The sequence below is a fragment of the Salvia splendens genome, chromosome 8 (genome assembly GCF_004379255.2).
Source record: "Salvia splendens isolate huo1 chromosome 8, SspV2, whole genome shotgun sequence".
In the NCBI taxonomy this organism is placed as follows: domain Eukaryota; kingdom Viridiplantae; phylum Streptophyta; class Magnoliopsida; order Lamiales; family Lamiaceae; genus Salvia; species Salvia splendens.
In genome coordinates, this window is record NC_056039.1 from 28,643,781 (window position 1) to 28,660,630 (window position 16,850).

General features: G+C 36.0%; 1 protein-coding gene across 1 annotated transcript; it reads right to left on the reverse strand.

Annotated features, from left to right (window-relative positions):
- Positions 1–7,392: 7,392 nt before the first annotated feature.
- LOC121745551 (axoneme-associated protein mst101(1)-like) lies at positions 7,393–8,499 on the reverse strand. The gene is made up of 2 exons (XM_042139505.1): positions 8,352–8,499; positions 7,393–8,099 (listed from the first exon to the last, which is right to left on the reverse strand). Exons 1-2 carry the CDS (start codon positions 8,364–8,366, stop codon positions 7,668–7,670), a joined length of 447 nt encoding a protein of 148 aa, XP_041995439.1. The 5' UTR covers positions 8,367–8,499; the 3' UTR covers positions 7,393–7,667.
- Positions 8,500–16,850: the final 8,351 nt, after the last annotated feature.

The following is a 16,850-nucleotide window of genomic DNA, read 5'->3' on the forward strand; positions in this document are numbered from 1 at the left end:
TTCAGAGGTCATCTTTCTCCTAATCTATGTTGATGATATGCTTGTTACATGGAATTGCCCAGCTGCAATCCAGAAGGTGATCAGTGAATTACATGCTCAGTTCTCTCTTAATGTTCTTAGTGAAGTCAATCTCTTCCTTGGAGTAGAAGTTGTCAAAACTGAGCATGGTCTTCATCTTTGTCAATCTTCTTACATTAAAGATTTACTAAAGAGAGCTAACATGAATGGAGCTAAAGGCTGCCCCACACCCATGGTTTCAAGTTGTGAACTTAGCAAAACTGTTGGTGAACCAGTCTCAGATGCCAAGTTTTACAGAAGCATTGTAGGTGTTCTTCAATATGCTGTTATAACTCGGCCAGACATCAACTATGCAGTCAATAAAGTTAGACAATACATGGCCTCTCCTCTTGATACTCACTGGAGGGCAGTTAAACGCATTCTAAGATACATATCTGGTTCATTGGACTATGGTATACAAATTCACAGGTCCAATGGTGTTTTATCTGCTTTCTCTGATTCAGATTGGGCGTCTGATTTGGATGATAGGAGGTCTACCACTGGTTTTTGCACTTATTTTGGTAGAAGCTTGATTTCATGGCGTGTCAAGAAGTAAACAGTTGTAGCTCTCTCTAGCACTGAAGCTGAATACAGAAGCCTCGCTCATATTGCATCTGAGGTAGCTTGGCTTACTTCCTTACTTGATGAGTTAAGAATGTCACTCAAATCGCCTCCTGTGGTGTGGGTTGACAATTTAAGTGCCATTGCTCTGACTTCTTATCCAGTTCTACGTGCTAGAACCAAACACATAGAGCTTGATGTTCATTTTGTCAGAGATAAGGTTCTCAACAAGGAGCTTGAGCTACGGCATATCCCTACTCAAGACCAGATTGCGGACATCTGGGCCAACAACCTTTCGTGAAGCTCCGTAACAGACTTGGTGTTGTTTCCTTAGCTTCCCTCAGGTTGAGGGGGGATGTTAGAGGAGTGAAGAATGGCTTGATCAAGTGCGATGACTTGATCAAGCGTGTTGAAGGAGATGGCTTGATCAACCAAGCCTTGTTGCATGAGAAAAGTGAAAATGTGCATGTGAGGACTTCGCATGAAAGTTGTACACGAGGAAAAGCAAGTGACAGCTCTCAACAAGCTGTCATCGCACGAGCCAACACCTCACAAGCTCAGCTCGTGACTGTACCCATGCTCACTGCTACGATGCGGGACCACGAATGTACTTGGAGAGACGTGGTGCTAAAGGGATTATAGAAGGAAGTAGATTAGCAGAGTTTGTTATGATTAACTTTATAATATTGCTTTAACTTGTACTAAATGGATTATGGTAGAGTTCTAGATGTTTCCTATGCCACACATATGTAACCGCACTTAGAGCATTTTGCATCATTCAATGAAATAGTGAATTCAGCTCTCACCATCTTCTATATCAAGTTATGTTTTGCCTTGCCTTATATCAAGTTATGTTTTGCCTTGCCTTAGCTTTCATGCTTTATTGTTGTTCTTTTCACAAACTGGGTAGGCGCGATCCGACCCCAAGTACAAACGTAGCAAACGAAAGAGACATGAAAAAAAATATAACCTTCACTACTTGGAGACGTGTATCAACCAACACTTATTTTCTTTCTCAAAACATCATCCAATAATGCACTTCTCAGTAGGCCCCAACTTGATGTTAAACATTTCGTTTATATATTCGACACCTCATAAAAATGTGACCCCTATAAATATTCCTAAAGGCACCTCCATGTGTGAGCATAACAATTCGAACTTGCTCATTTGGTAAGGCCATCCACAATAGGAATAGCCCAGCAATAGCCCAGCCATAGCCCAGCCACTGCCACATCATCAGCACTAAAAATCCTCCTGCCACATCATCAAAACAAGCAAATAGTCCAGCAATAGCCCAGCCATAGCCCAGCCACATACTATCCACATCATTATTAACAAATATATACAAAATGAAATAATTAAAAATCACACAATATACGGAATTAAATTTACGACACAAAAACGAGAAAATTCACTAATATTAATAAAATATAAAAAGTACATTAATTAAAAAAAATTACATAATTAAAAAAAACTAATGGCGGTCAATCCTCCGTGCCCATAACTCTTCAATTAAATCCTTTTGGAGTCGAATATGAGCCGCCGTTTGGCGCATGTCGGCGTGTGCTTGTAAGAGGCCGGCTTCATCGTGAGGTACCCCACTCCGTACGTTGGGGGCGGCCACGCCGTGGCTTGGACCGGCTTCATTATCGTCGTTGACCCAATTGGTCAGTTCGCCACCTTCATCTTCGACAATCATGTTGTGCATGATAATACATGCGTACATGATATCAGCAATGCATTGGACATCCCACAAACGTGTTGGACCCTTAATTGCTGCCCATCGAGACTGGAGCACACCAAATGCGCGCTCCACGTCCTTGCGCGCCGACTCCTGCCGTGCCGCAAAGTAGGCCTTCTTCGCATCTCCTGGGCATCGGATCGTCTTCACAAAGACGGGCCACCTAGGGTATATCCCATCCGCCAAGTAGTAGCCCATATCATGTTGGTTGCCGTTGGCGACAAAACTGATGGCCGGACCGACGCCCTGACACTGCTCGTTGAAAAGTGGCGACGAGTTGAGGACGTTGAGGTCGTTGTTCGAACCAGCTATCCCAAAATACGCGTGCCAAATCCAAAGCCGGTAATCAGCTACGGCCTCCAGGATCATCGTGGGATTCTTTCCCTTGTAGCCGGACGTGTAGAACCCCTTCCAGGCTGCGGGACAGTTCTTCCAGTCCCAATGCATACAATCTATGCTGCCTAACATACCCGGGAACCCATGCTGACTCCCGTGCATCCGCAACAGATCTTGGCAGTCTTCGGGGGTAGGCTTTCGCAGATACTGATCACCGAATACTTCTATCACTCCCAGACAGAAATTCTTCAGACATTGCAAGGCAGTCGTCTCACCGATGTGGAGATACTCGTCCCACATGTGTGCCGCGCCTCCGTAGGCCAACTGCCGGATTGCCGCAGTGCACTTTTGAATAGGTGTGTGGCCGGGTCTGCCAGACGCATCGTGTCTGAAGCGGAAATACAGATATCGAGACTCCAAAGCGTTGACAATACGCATAAACAGGTTCCTGGTCATCCTAAAACGACGCCTGAAAAGGTTGGCATTGAACCGAGGCTCCTGTGCGAAGTAGTCTTCGTATAGGCGCTGATGTGCAGCTACGTGATCCCGATCAATCACACTGCGGCGGTGGACCACTGGGGGAGGTCGAGGTATCGCCAGCTGCAAGGCCCTTTCCATCCATTGGTTTATCGCGTTGGTCGTATAGGCGTCCAACGCCTCGGCCATTCGACGTTCGTACTCCTCAGCATCACCTCCGCTACCACTACTACTACCACCAGCATTACTCATTTTGCGTTGTTGATCTTGAACAGAAATTAAGATAGAGAGAGTACTCGTTAAAACAAGTCGTGCGAATGAAAATGACGAACAAAGCGCGTATATATAGTGTTTCGAAAAAAAAAATTATTTTTTCGCGCTAGGCGGTGCGCTGGGCGATCCGGGCGCTGCAATAGCGCCGAACGGACCGCCTAGCCGACCGCCCAGCGCCACATAACCGCCCAGCGCTGCGCGGTTTCTCTCTCCACTCAGCCGCTGGGCGGCTGCAATAGACCGCCCAGCGAACCGCCCAGCGCCGGCGCTCGGCTGGGCGGTCGCTGGGCGCCTATTGTGGATGGTCTAAATGTTTGAAATTATTGCAATAGAATGTGAGTGACTCTTTGGTTCTCTCTCTCGTATATGTCCCAAGTTATGGTTAAATAAAATAAAAATATTCACTAGAATAATACGAGTAATTTTTTTAACACTCGGTTTCTTTGCAACTAAAAGAACAAAAAATACTTGGTTTGGACTCCTTGTGCATATGAAAGGCTAATTCTCGCATTTGTGGTAGTCGTAGTTTAGCTATATCCGACGAATACAAAGAGGTTCTCATAGCCAGTAGTCAAGGATAATCCAATTTGAGGTATCAAAACTCCAATTGGATTTTCTTGACAAAATTAAAAGGTCAATAATTCAGTGTTACAGATATTTTTAAAAGTCAAATTAAATCCATCCTATAATATTTATCCCACTTGTTCTTTGGCTTTGTCATTTAATCTACATACCTTAATTACGTCACTCAACTGTCATATAGTCTGTTTCTACTTTATATAAAATGGGCAAATGAATAGACTAATCCTTCCTCTTCACATATTACATAACATTATTATATATACTACTCTCTCTATCCCTGAAAATTTGTCCCATTTTTTCATTTCCGTCCATCCCATAAAGTTTGTCTCATTTTACTTTATACCATTTTTGTAGTGGCCCTCATATTTCACTAACTCATTCATACTCACATTTTATTATAAAACTAATATATAAAAGTAGGACACACATTCCACTAACTTTTTCAACTTATTTTTCATTACGTTTCTTAAAACCCATGCCAGGTCAAAGTGAGACAATATTTGGGGGACAGATGGAGTATTTATTTTCTTTAGAGGCTTGTCTGTGAATAATTCCAAATATAAACTGGCCGAGACGAATTAAGTTAACATTAATTAGTATTAATACATATGACTTGTGTATAGAGATGTCAAACGGGTCGGGTCGACCCAGCCTAGCCCAGCCCGACCCACCAATGAAATGGAGCGGGCTTGGGTTGGGCTTAGTAGGTTAAACGGGCTCCATTTGGGCCTTTTTACAAACTCGGGACCTGCCCGGGCCCAGACCTACTAAAAGCCATGCCCGGCCTAGGCGACAACATCTCAATTTTATACTATATATTCTTAATTCTTTGAATATATTTATTTTTTCATATCATATATAAATATTATTTTATTTTACATATTATTAAATAAATTAACTAATCAATCTAAATTAAAACTTTTAGTATCAAATTTGAATTCCATGATTATATAGATTAATTGTTAACTACTTTTTCCATTTGAAAATAGTGTAACTTAGAATTAATTATTTGATATGCATAATTGTAGAGATTAGTTTCATATATAAAATGATTGTTTAGATATTAATATGTATGTAATATATATAAATATGTATTATGCCTTATTATCTTACGTGTATATAAGGCTGAGAAAATATACCGAAATACCGTACTTACCGTACCGAAAAAATACCGAAAATACTGAATTTTTGGTATACCGTACTTTTCGGTACGATATCATACTGTACCGACAGTTTTAGGTACGGTAAAGGTATGCATTTTGTATGTACCGCGGTATACCGCGTTATACCGCATCATACCGCAAATTTACGGTATATGTATATACCGTAAATTTACGGTATATACTGGTATAACACGGTATACCGTAAATACGGTATATACCGTAATTGGCGGTATATACCGCAGATATACCATATTTAACATATTTATTATTTATAAAATATATTATTATATAATTTTATTAAACATAATTGAATGGATTTGAATGTCATGAACTATGTTTGCTTTGTGATGGATTTTTATCACTTTGGATATTTCCTAGATGTTTAAAATGATATTTTTGCTATTTAATGCATGAATGTTAGGTTTTGACATGCGGTATTCGGTATACCGTACCGTGATTTCGGCATACCGCAATATGTGGTATGCCGAAATCACGGTACGGTATACCGAAATGTCGGTAAGGTAACAATATCTAAATTTTGATATACCGACTTTTCGGTATACCGGTATGCGGTATATCGAAAAAAGCGGTACGGTAAAGGTAAGGTTTTTGGTCATACCGCACTTTTCGGTACGGTATGCGGTATGACAAACCGTTCCAACCCTACGTGTATATGCATATGGGTAAGAAAAGTAGATATTATCTCTAGAGAGTTGTGATCAATGTCAAACTAATTTTAAAGACCAAACTACAGACCAAATTAAGGCAATATCTAGTGTTTTGATGAGATGCGAAATTATTTTGATCTTTCATTATAAGCTCATTTTACTTCATTATAGTAGGTTTATTGCTTCATTCTGGTACGCAATGCCTTGAAACTACAGTATGTTTTACTTACTTCCAGTAGGTTTTCAAATGGTTCAACACATGCTTCATTCGAATTCATTGAACTGAGTTTTTACTTTATTCACTTTAAAAATACAATTTATTCCAGTAGTTTTATTACTTCATTCACTAACGTTATTACTTCATTGGACAATGTATTTACTTCATTCTAGTAGGCCTTTAAATGGTTCTACATATACTTCCTTCAACTAGTTTATTAGATCATTCAATGTGCTTATTACACCATTCAATTAGGCTATCACTTCATTTTGTTGTCACAGCTGGAATTTCGGAACTATCACAGCATCGACAGGATGATCTTGACGTCTCCGTCTGCGAAACAGCCTGTATGTACTGTAATGAAGTAATAATCCTAGTGGAATGAAGTAAAAACATACTGGAATGAAGTAATATATTTTGGAATGAAGATAAATCCTCTCAATATTTTGTGACTTATTTGCCCTATGCTGAAGTAATAGGCTCGCGATGAAGACGGAAATAATTTATACACGCATTTTATCATAACTCCTAATTTTGTGGGAATAATGGGATTATAGGGGTAAAACTAATTTATATGCGTGTAATTAGTTGATTGGTTCCATAATTATATTACTCCATACCATATCATAGTTCCAAAATTGTTTTTTTCGTAGTTCTATAATTGACTATGCATGCAATGCAATGCATATAATTCTATTTAGCCACAATTATTTAGCAAAGTAGGCCCAGCCCGGCCCACTTACCAACTGGGCCCAGGCTGAGCTCACTATATTTACCAAAACCCAGGCCTGGGCCGGGCTGGGCCAGCCCGGCCCACTTGACACCTTGTGTAAATCGTTTGACTATATTCAGCTGATATTACTTTTTATAATAAATCATCATCAAACCATGTCAAACTGTGTTAAGTTTTTTATTTATCCGTTTTCAACATAGCTTTGTGGAAGAGTTTGTTTGCTTTTTGTTTTTTATAAAAATGTTGTTTTGAGGTCGCATTTCCTCAATATTAATCACAAACGAACAAGGCTGAAAGTGATTTCATGATGGACTCCGTTTTATAGGCTGAAGCCCATATAGGCTTTATCTAGCAGCAAAATGATATCCTTTGCAAGCAAAATGATATCCATATTAGGCTGAAGCCCATATAGGCCGTATATCATCTATGCTTCATGTGGGTAAAAGTTGACAACATAAATATCTGAGTGTTACTCTGATGATTAATAAAACATCAAATGCAAACAAGAAAGATATAGTTACATGGAAATGGAACAACTGTATTCAAGTAGGAGTAACTTGCAAAACACAATAAAAAAGTAGGAGTACTAGTATAACTTAATTTTATTAATTCAAATATAAGGTTGAAACTCCAATAAACCAAGCAGACTACTTTGATTACTCGAAATATATTCATCCAAGACTTGGATTGGACTCTTCAAATTACTCTCAAACACCCCAAGATAGAAAAACTTGAATGATAGCACTAGTACAATAAAAGATAAATAAATAATAATAATAATAATAATAGTAATAATAAAACTTAACCACCAATAAAAGATTCAAATACTGCCATCTTCTGTGATATGTATAGCTTCTCTTCACTCATCAGTTTTCTCAACTGGAGCAGCCTCCTCCTCCTTGGCGGCGGCTTCAGCTGGAGCCACCTCCTCCTCCTTGGCGGCGGCTTCAGCTGGAGCAACCTCTTCCGCGGCTTCAGCTGGAGCCACTTCCTCCTCCTTGGCGGCTTCAGCTGGAGCAACCTCTTCTGTTGTGACGGGAGCCGCCTCCTCCTCCTTGGCGGCTTCCTCAACAGCCTCCGGCTCTTTCTCTGGGACGACTTCTTCTGCTTCGGTTTCTTTTACCTCCACTGTCTCTTCAGCAGTAACTTCCTTCGTCTCGGCTTCAACAACTGGCTCCTCCACTGCCGCCACTATTTTCTTTGGCTCGGCTTCGGCCACTTCTTCCTTCACCTCCACTTTCTCCGGTGCCTTAGCTGGAGCCACGATCTCCGCCACTGGAACTGATTCAACCTGCTCATAAATACATTTCAAAATTGATTACTTTTGATTAATTTTTAAAGGTGATCATATACATTTTTGAAGAGTAATGAGCATTGATTCTAGCTCGTGTACAGACTAAAAATTATGAAGAAAAATACAATAAATTTGATGATCTTGATCCAAACCATTAACTAGGAAAAGGTAGAGACTAAATTAGCAAACTGAGAAACAAATCAATTTCATTAAGAGGTAGAGCAGATCGAATCATGATTATGTATATACCTCAACTGATGCCATTCTAGTATGAAGAGTGGTGAAGGAGTGAAAGCTGAAGAAGAAGGAATTGGAAAGCTAAAATGGTAGTGAATGTGATGATATGAAAGCATGGATTAGAGTGGGTATTTATAGGGGTTTAAATCAAGCACTTCAAAACATACAATAATGTTATTAGAGAATCTTGGGACAAACTGACACATAAGATGATGGTGATTCACAGTCATGCCTAGTTGTATTTAGTTATACTTTTGCTACATAAATAAAATACAAATAATAGTTAATTTAGGTTATCTTTGCTAGTACATAATAATAGGAGTAGTAGTTAGATGTAGCGAGCTTTTATATTTCATTAATTTGGAAAGGGCAAGGCACATGGTGGAGGCCAATTTCATATTTTGCCTATTCATATAATATTAATTATCTTCTTATGTAACTCTCCTTTTCTTGAATGGCTCCTTATGGCTTCGTGGAGAGGGCATGTATGCGACTAGGACCGTAATACTCCCACGTTCAACCTATTTTTTCCACTTTTAAATTATATTCCCTTCGTCACTTTATAGTTGATGCATTTCTTCCGGGTACAAGATTTAAAAAAAAGGTGTTAAATGAGTTAAGTGGAGAGAAAATAAAATAATAACATAAAATAAAAGAGATGAAATATATTGTTGTTGGCTAAAAAAATGACTCAAAATTTCGAGGGAGGGATAGAGTAGACGATGCATGACACCTAGCTATATCCCCTCTTACTAATGGTTGGATTCTTATATATCATGTTTTGTCAATTATACACTGCTCCATGGAGATTATTTCCTATAATAATCTGAAAATTTAGTAGTACTAGTATTAAGTTAAACACAAATGTTTTTTTAAAAAAATTATTGTACCACAGTGTCACATTTAATTTAATTTATTAATATAAACAACTTCACTATAGTCCTTAGCCACACGCACCATATCGAATTGAAATGATACCTAAGGTTAATTTAGTTCTCTTTCTTGCGCATGAAAAATGGCTATTCTTGCTTAGTTTCTTCCATAAGTTTAAAACTAATGAAATTGATAATCTCGTGTTTGAAATATAGACGCAGATCAAATACTCCATAAAATATAGTCTTATCTTTTCATTTTCGATCGTTCACCAAAATCAGTCATATAGTAGTATTAAAAATGGAAAGTTACTTTCATTCTATTACTACTACTTTTATCTTTTTCTCTTATATTTTATTTATATTTTATCTCTATATCTCTCCTATTTTTATTTTATCCACTTTATCTATCTCTCTCATAATTTATTAAATTATAAATAACATTATTTTTTATATGAAAGGATTATATTTATTCATCAAAACTCAAGTAATGGATGAAAACTTGAAATGAAAGGTGAGATCGAGAATGGTCAATGGGAAAGTTTGTTAAAAGATTGAAAAAAGTTAAGGATTGATGTGTGCATAGAATTGGTGTATGTGGGCCAAATAAGGGACGAAGGCCGGTGGCGTTACTTTAGTGTGGGGGCCACCGCGCCAGCTATGATCATTAGCAAATGGGACCCAGCAGTCGGCCGACGTGGACTCCTTTTCGATTTCTCAATCTCGTCCACCAGCCGTGGGGCCCGCCCAAATGCTGCTTTCCAAGAGTAGTACTCTCGTGACATGGGTCCCACATACGTGCCGTCAGATGGTGCCACGCTGGATCGCAGTCATCACCGCTCAATTCCTGTCCTTGTCTGCCCTCTCTCTCCAGCTCAATACCGCTATCAATGTTTTAAAAATCGGACCAGTAAGCAAATCGGCGAGGCTACTAGTTCACAGTTCAACTGGTCCGATCGGTCGAACGATTGGTTGAACTGTAATACTGTAGTAATAATATATTTATTACATAAAAATATATAATATATTTTTAAATAAAAATAGAATTCAAAATTAATATCCAAAATACTTATCCTAGCTTAATTCATCGGCTCATACACATTTATATAGTTGAAGTTAATATTATGTATTTATAATTGAATAAAAGCATGCCTCTAAGCCTCATGTATATTTTTTTTATTACAATTGAATAAAAAAGGATGCCTCTAGCACACCAAGCCCATACGACACTTACCACTTTTCTTAAATACCCTAACCTTATTTTCAATCCCCACAACCCGCCGCCTTTCATTTTGAATACCCTAACCTTATTTTCAATCCCCACAACCCGCCGCCTTTCATTTTGAAACCGCCCCCATCCCATCTCCATTTTGAAACCCATTGTTTCGGGATATTCTTCCATGTTTAAGCCTTTTTCGACCCTCTTTTAATTTTTTATTCTTTCACTCAATCTTGTGATGTTCACTAGCAAGTAAGTTTACTTTAATGATATTTATTTTGAGGGGACTATGGAGAAAGGGAAAAAAAGATGCAGTTGAAAAGGTATTATAGATCTGAGAGTAGCTGAATCGAGGTTCACGACGGCAGCAGAACGTCATTTTCAGAAAATATTTCAAAAAACCGGTTCAACCGGTCGGCGGTTTCTGGCCCAACCGGACGGTTTTTCCAGTCTAAAACGGCTGAACTAGTCGACGGTTTAAATGACCAAACCGGACCGGACAACCTGCCGGTTCGTGGTCGAACCGGCCGATTCGGTCCGATTTTTAAAACACTGACGCTATAGTACTTCATTTGGTAAAGCTTGATCTAAAAAAAAATAGTACTCCCTCGCCTTCAAGATGACTATATTTTTGAATGATACAGAATTTTAGGCATAATAGTTATTTATGATAAAGTAAAATAAAAAAATTAATTGAATATTTTAATGAGAAGAGATGAGAGAAAAATTTAATTCCAAATATAGACCGTGAACATCTTAAAAGAGACAAACTAAATAGAAAAAATGGACATCTTGAATGAGACTTTAAGAGAAACTAAATAGAAAAAATGGACATCTTGAATGAGACGGAATGAATAATTATTTTTCGACATAGTAATTTTTTTAAAAAGATGGGTTATGCTTCCTTAATCCACTAAAAAGAAGAAATTCTTTTTTATCTGTCCCTAAAAATAAAAAAATTTCTATTTTACTAAATTTCTTTCTCTTTAATGAGATGCATGAGACCTATTTTCAATTAACACACTTTTTTTCATCTCTCTTATTTTATCGATTTTGCATATTGTTTCAAAAGTTTTTATTTTTGAGGGACCGAGGAATTATGAAATAGTACACATATTAGTTCTATATTGTATGTATGTATTAGTATTAAAGAACTGAAGGATCTAACTTAATTTTCATATTATTACCGTTATTTAAAATGACATAGACATTGCAAAAAAAAACACTTCTTTTAAAAATAACGTGGGTTGTTAAATCATTAGATTAGGGAATATTTAATTATAAAGATAGGAAGAAATGCGCGCAGTATCTCATGCCAATTGTGTAATCAGGAATCTGGTCATTGTTCTATTTTAGTCTTAGAACCAAATCTTTTGATTCTAAAGAATTAGATTAATTATTAAAACATAATTTAGCATAAGAAGATTAGATGATCATTTCTACGGATTTAAGCGGCCAATTAAGAATTAAGATGGCCAGGATTATATGCACATCAATAAAATGGTGGCCTATAGATGTTTATCACTTAAAAAAATCACCCTATCAAATAGAAATTCACTTTTCGATAAATAGCTTGAGCCTTGAGGTTGAAGCACCTACAATTTCAATACAAGTAGTGCCCGTTCAGTTGCCACGATACGCCAAGACTTCATCTCTCTTCTTGGATAATCCACCGTTCGGTTGCCATGACAACCATACTCAGTGGCCAGTCGGCCCGTTCATATTTTGTCACAGCCCATTCGGTTTCCCCTCAATCTCGCGACAATCCATCTCATCCGTACCCCTGCGACTAAATTTGTCTTATCTCTCCTCTCTCTTGGCTTTGCTGTGATGATTTTTGCAAAATCGAAATTGGTGGTCGTTGCTGGGCTGGGCAAACTCAGAAGGAAACTTCTTTGCTGCCAAATTTCCCTCTCCAAGTTCATTTTGTTGTAAATCTGAGCAATTTTCCTTGAATTCTCTGTTCCATAACCATTTTAGAGGAAGTCAGGCCATTTTTGTTGGACTTTTTTGGTTCCATCTTCGACGATTTTCAGATGAATTTTTGGGTTTCGCAATGGCGGTAAATTTCAATGATTTAGGCATTAATTTACCAGTTCATTGGAATTATTTTATTGCTTCTTGATTAATAAAATTAATGGGATTGCAATAATTAACAAAGAATTGATTTATTTTTCATCCATTACTAATCACTAATTCAAAGCAATTACTTAATTAATTAATCTAATCTTTAATTACTAATCACTAATTCAAAGCAATAAGTTTTAATTAATTAAAAATAAGTTATAATTTAATATAGGATATAAGTTTAAATTTGTACTAATTGTTCAATCTCATTAACCAAACAATACTAAAATTATCCTAGACATAATCTAAGTAACCAAACAAATATATATCTTTTGTACTAATTTAATCATAGACAAAGCCCATCTCAACTTATCCCATACTCAATCTTCCTATTATTTTATCTATCAGACCAAGCATCCCCGTAGTATAATTGTAATTGATGTCCAACCACCTTTTGATGAAAAACAAGAAGAGTAACACAAATGCATCCATGGCTATAAATTCTATAATACGTGGAAGCTAATAGATTGTGTATAGTATCTCCCTTCCCATCACTCAATTTGTCAATTATAATCCGACGCTAAAAAAAATTAAATCGAAAGGACTGCAACGAATGCAAATATTTATGTGATATTGATATTTAGAAATTAGAATTATCATCTAGAAATTAAATTATGATAATTACTACTCTGTTCGGGATCATATGTTTTAAATTCAACACAATATGAGTTTTAAGAGATATGAAGAAAAGTGAATGGAATATTACTCTTATTTTGTACTATCAATGTGAATTAAATGATGTAGTGAAATGTATCATTTATTTATCAAATATAGAAAAAGTTAAATGAGATACCCTGTTTAAAAAAAATAGTTTCATTTGTTAATGTAACGTGTTTTAATATGCAATTGTTAAAATGTGGGAAAGAAAAAGAAAATGTGATAAAATAGTAAAGAGAAAGAGAAAAGGTGGTGAGAATGTTTATAAATAGATTCATCCCCTAAAAATAGAGGTTTTTGGGATGATATAAATTTTAATGCGGAATTAGGAGTACAAGATATGAAAAGAAAAATAATTGAAGTAGGTGTAATAGAGAAAATTTGGAGTATACTACTGTGTGGTAAAAAAATTAAAAAAAATAGAAAGTAGACTAATTTTGTGGGACTGATTAAAATGACCGATTTTTTTTTAAATGAAATAATAAGATTATACTACTACTATGAATGGAATAATAAGATTATTTTTTGAGCTGAATCAAAATGAAAAAAATGAGATTGTTTTTTATGCATAAAATAAATATTTAATAAAGGATATATTAAAATAATTAGAAACAGAAGGAGATTGAGAGATAGAGTTTGAGATGGAGAGATTATAAAGTTTGAAAAACAAAGTAGAGAAATAGGATATCCCATAGCTTACCTCTGATAAGCCGAAAGCGTATAATATATACTCTCAATCTCTTCCACCCTGTAAAGTGGATGACTAATAGCTATTAGGGGCCCTACCATGCCCGTCCTGTAATAACTGGCCACGTGGAGGCGGAGCACGGTGCACATCACCGATTGTATAAATGGCCCGGGCCCACTTATTTTCATTTGATTTACGTGGTGTGGCCCATGCCTTTTGCCTCGGCGTCACTACCCCCAATTTACCAAACCTTGGACACCCACACACAAAGATTCTTTGCTACCGACTTCTATTTTATGTGACATCTGTCCCTACATTCTCTTTGTATCAAATATACTCTCCCTTAAACATACATAATATTTAAAATAATATAAGTTTTAGAGTATTATTAATGGAGAATGAGATTTACTTCTAATAGTTTTCTTAAATAAAATTGATTTATATTTAAGAGACATCACAAAATGAAAATATGGCATATTTTTTAAGGACACAAGGAGTAGCATGAAAAACTTCTAAGAGATTGAGATGATGGAAATAATAAGGCCCTACTTGATATGATGGAGTGGAATGGGGCAATGGAATGACATTCCTACCTCCATTCCATTTCTTTGTTTGATAAATTTTTTTCTTAGGAATGGTCATTTCATTCCACATGGGAATAGCCATTCCATCAATTTAGCTAAGGAATGGCTATTCCATTTCATTTCATATTCCTTTCTTCTTATTTTAAATTTTAATAAAAATATATAAATATTATTTTATAATAAAATTTAAATATTTTAAAATTTTTAATAATTGAAAAATCCACACACACACACTTCACACACTACACACTACACACATTTCACATATTTCACACATTTCACACACAACACAAATTTCACACATTACACACATTTCACACACTGCACACCGTTCACACACTTCACACACTACACACACTACACGCACTTCACACACTACACACATTTCACACACTATACACAAAAAATACACACATTTCACATGCTATACACAAAAAATACACACATTGCACACAAAATAAACACACTACACAAAGTATACACATTGTACACACATTACATACACTTGCAATTTTTACACGAAATACACGCTCTACACACACTTCACACAATCTAAAATTTCAAATTTAGTTCAGTTTTTCGGTTTGATTTAGTTTAAACTTATGAAAAATTTCAATTTTTCGATTTGGTTTGGATCGGAAAATAATCTAAAAACTGATAAAAACGCCCACCGTCTTACGTAATACAGTAAAATGTTAAAGGTAGAGCCATGCACCCTCTGTAAGAGTTTAATACTTTAAGATAATGATATTAATTAGACCAGTTAGGTCCTTATACATTTCCTCTCAATTTGTATAAGGTCATATTAAGACAAATAAAATGTAAGAGGACTTACTAAAGTAAAGAGATGTCACTTGCGTCAGTTGTCACTTGTCACTTGTCTAAGCTTGAGGATTCATCTAATTCTTTTAATATTGCGTATCAAACTCTTCTACTAACGATAGCGAGAAGCTACCTTGTAACATTCTCAATCGTGTTTGGTTCATTAATATGTTTGGTCGATTCTATTGAATTTGAACTGAACATATAATGTTACACTCTAATTGAGTATACCGTCTACCGACATACCGTTATTGAGCAAGTGTCACCTTTTGCTCTACATCTTATTATAAGAAGATATTTCTTTGGCCATGTTCCAATACACCTTCACTAGGGATACTTATAATTTATTAACTAAGATTATGATTCAATTAATTAATATCGTGACCGGACGAATTCGATTTTAGGGTGACTTGGCCAAAAAGTTCCCATAATGGAATTTTTTTTATATATACTCCCTCCGTTTGCGAATAGGTGTTTCATTTCTATCCGGCACGACTTTTAAGAAATATTACGAAAAGTGAATGTAAGAAAGTTAATACAATATGAGTCTCACTTGTATATATTAGTTTTAAATGATAGGTGATTGGAGTGAGATAGTGGAATGTGTGGTCTCTTTACCATATATATTATATGAACCGATATTCCTATTCATGACCGGCCAAAATGGAAAAACGAGACTTCTATTCGCTGACACGGGGAATAATCTATAAAAGGGAAACACGCCAATAAACGCCAATATCATTTACGTGCCAATCTCATTTACGTGTTTCATTTAAAAATAAAGTATAAAATAAAAGTTGAGCACGCCAATAGCATTCGTATTTCCCTTTCATATAATATAAGAAAAATTCTCATTCGCTAAACTTCTTTTTTTTTCAAATTACTCTAAAATCGAATTTTTCTTGATTACTGTGGGGTTGTTGCATGGAAGTCTAGTCCAACCAACAAACCGGGTATATACTTTTAAAAAATTACATTAATATCCCTTTGTCCCATAAAAATAAGAACATTTTCCATTTTGGATTGTCCGATAAAAATATTTTCTTCTATTTTTGGAACCCCCTTCTCTCTAATAAGGTGACTCACATTCTTCACTAACAGTACTATAATTACTTTTTATTTCTGTCTGTTTATTACTTTACTAATTGTATATATTAATTTTTGTGTCATCTCAAATATTCATATTTTTATCGGACGGAGGATGTATATGGAAAGAATTTGGCATTGTTTTTATTATAGGATGATGAAGTAAGATATTTAAACGAGGACGAAAGAAGAAATATTACTCATTGTATTTTGTTACCCATTATGAACATTGAACACGAATTAACATGTTCATCGTAGTCAACTTTTTACACCATATTTGACTCTTATTCAAATTACCATTATTACACCCTAAAATGAATATGGACTTCTTTTCGTATTATATACATATAACTCACGAAGCATTGGATTTGCAATTCAAAAGTTCGATTAGTTTTTGGAGTTTTGTAGTACTAGTTCACTATAGAGGCTGCATATACCAAACAGTCGACATTAATA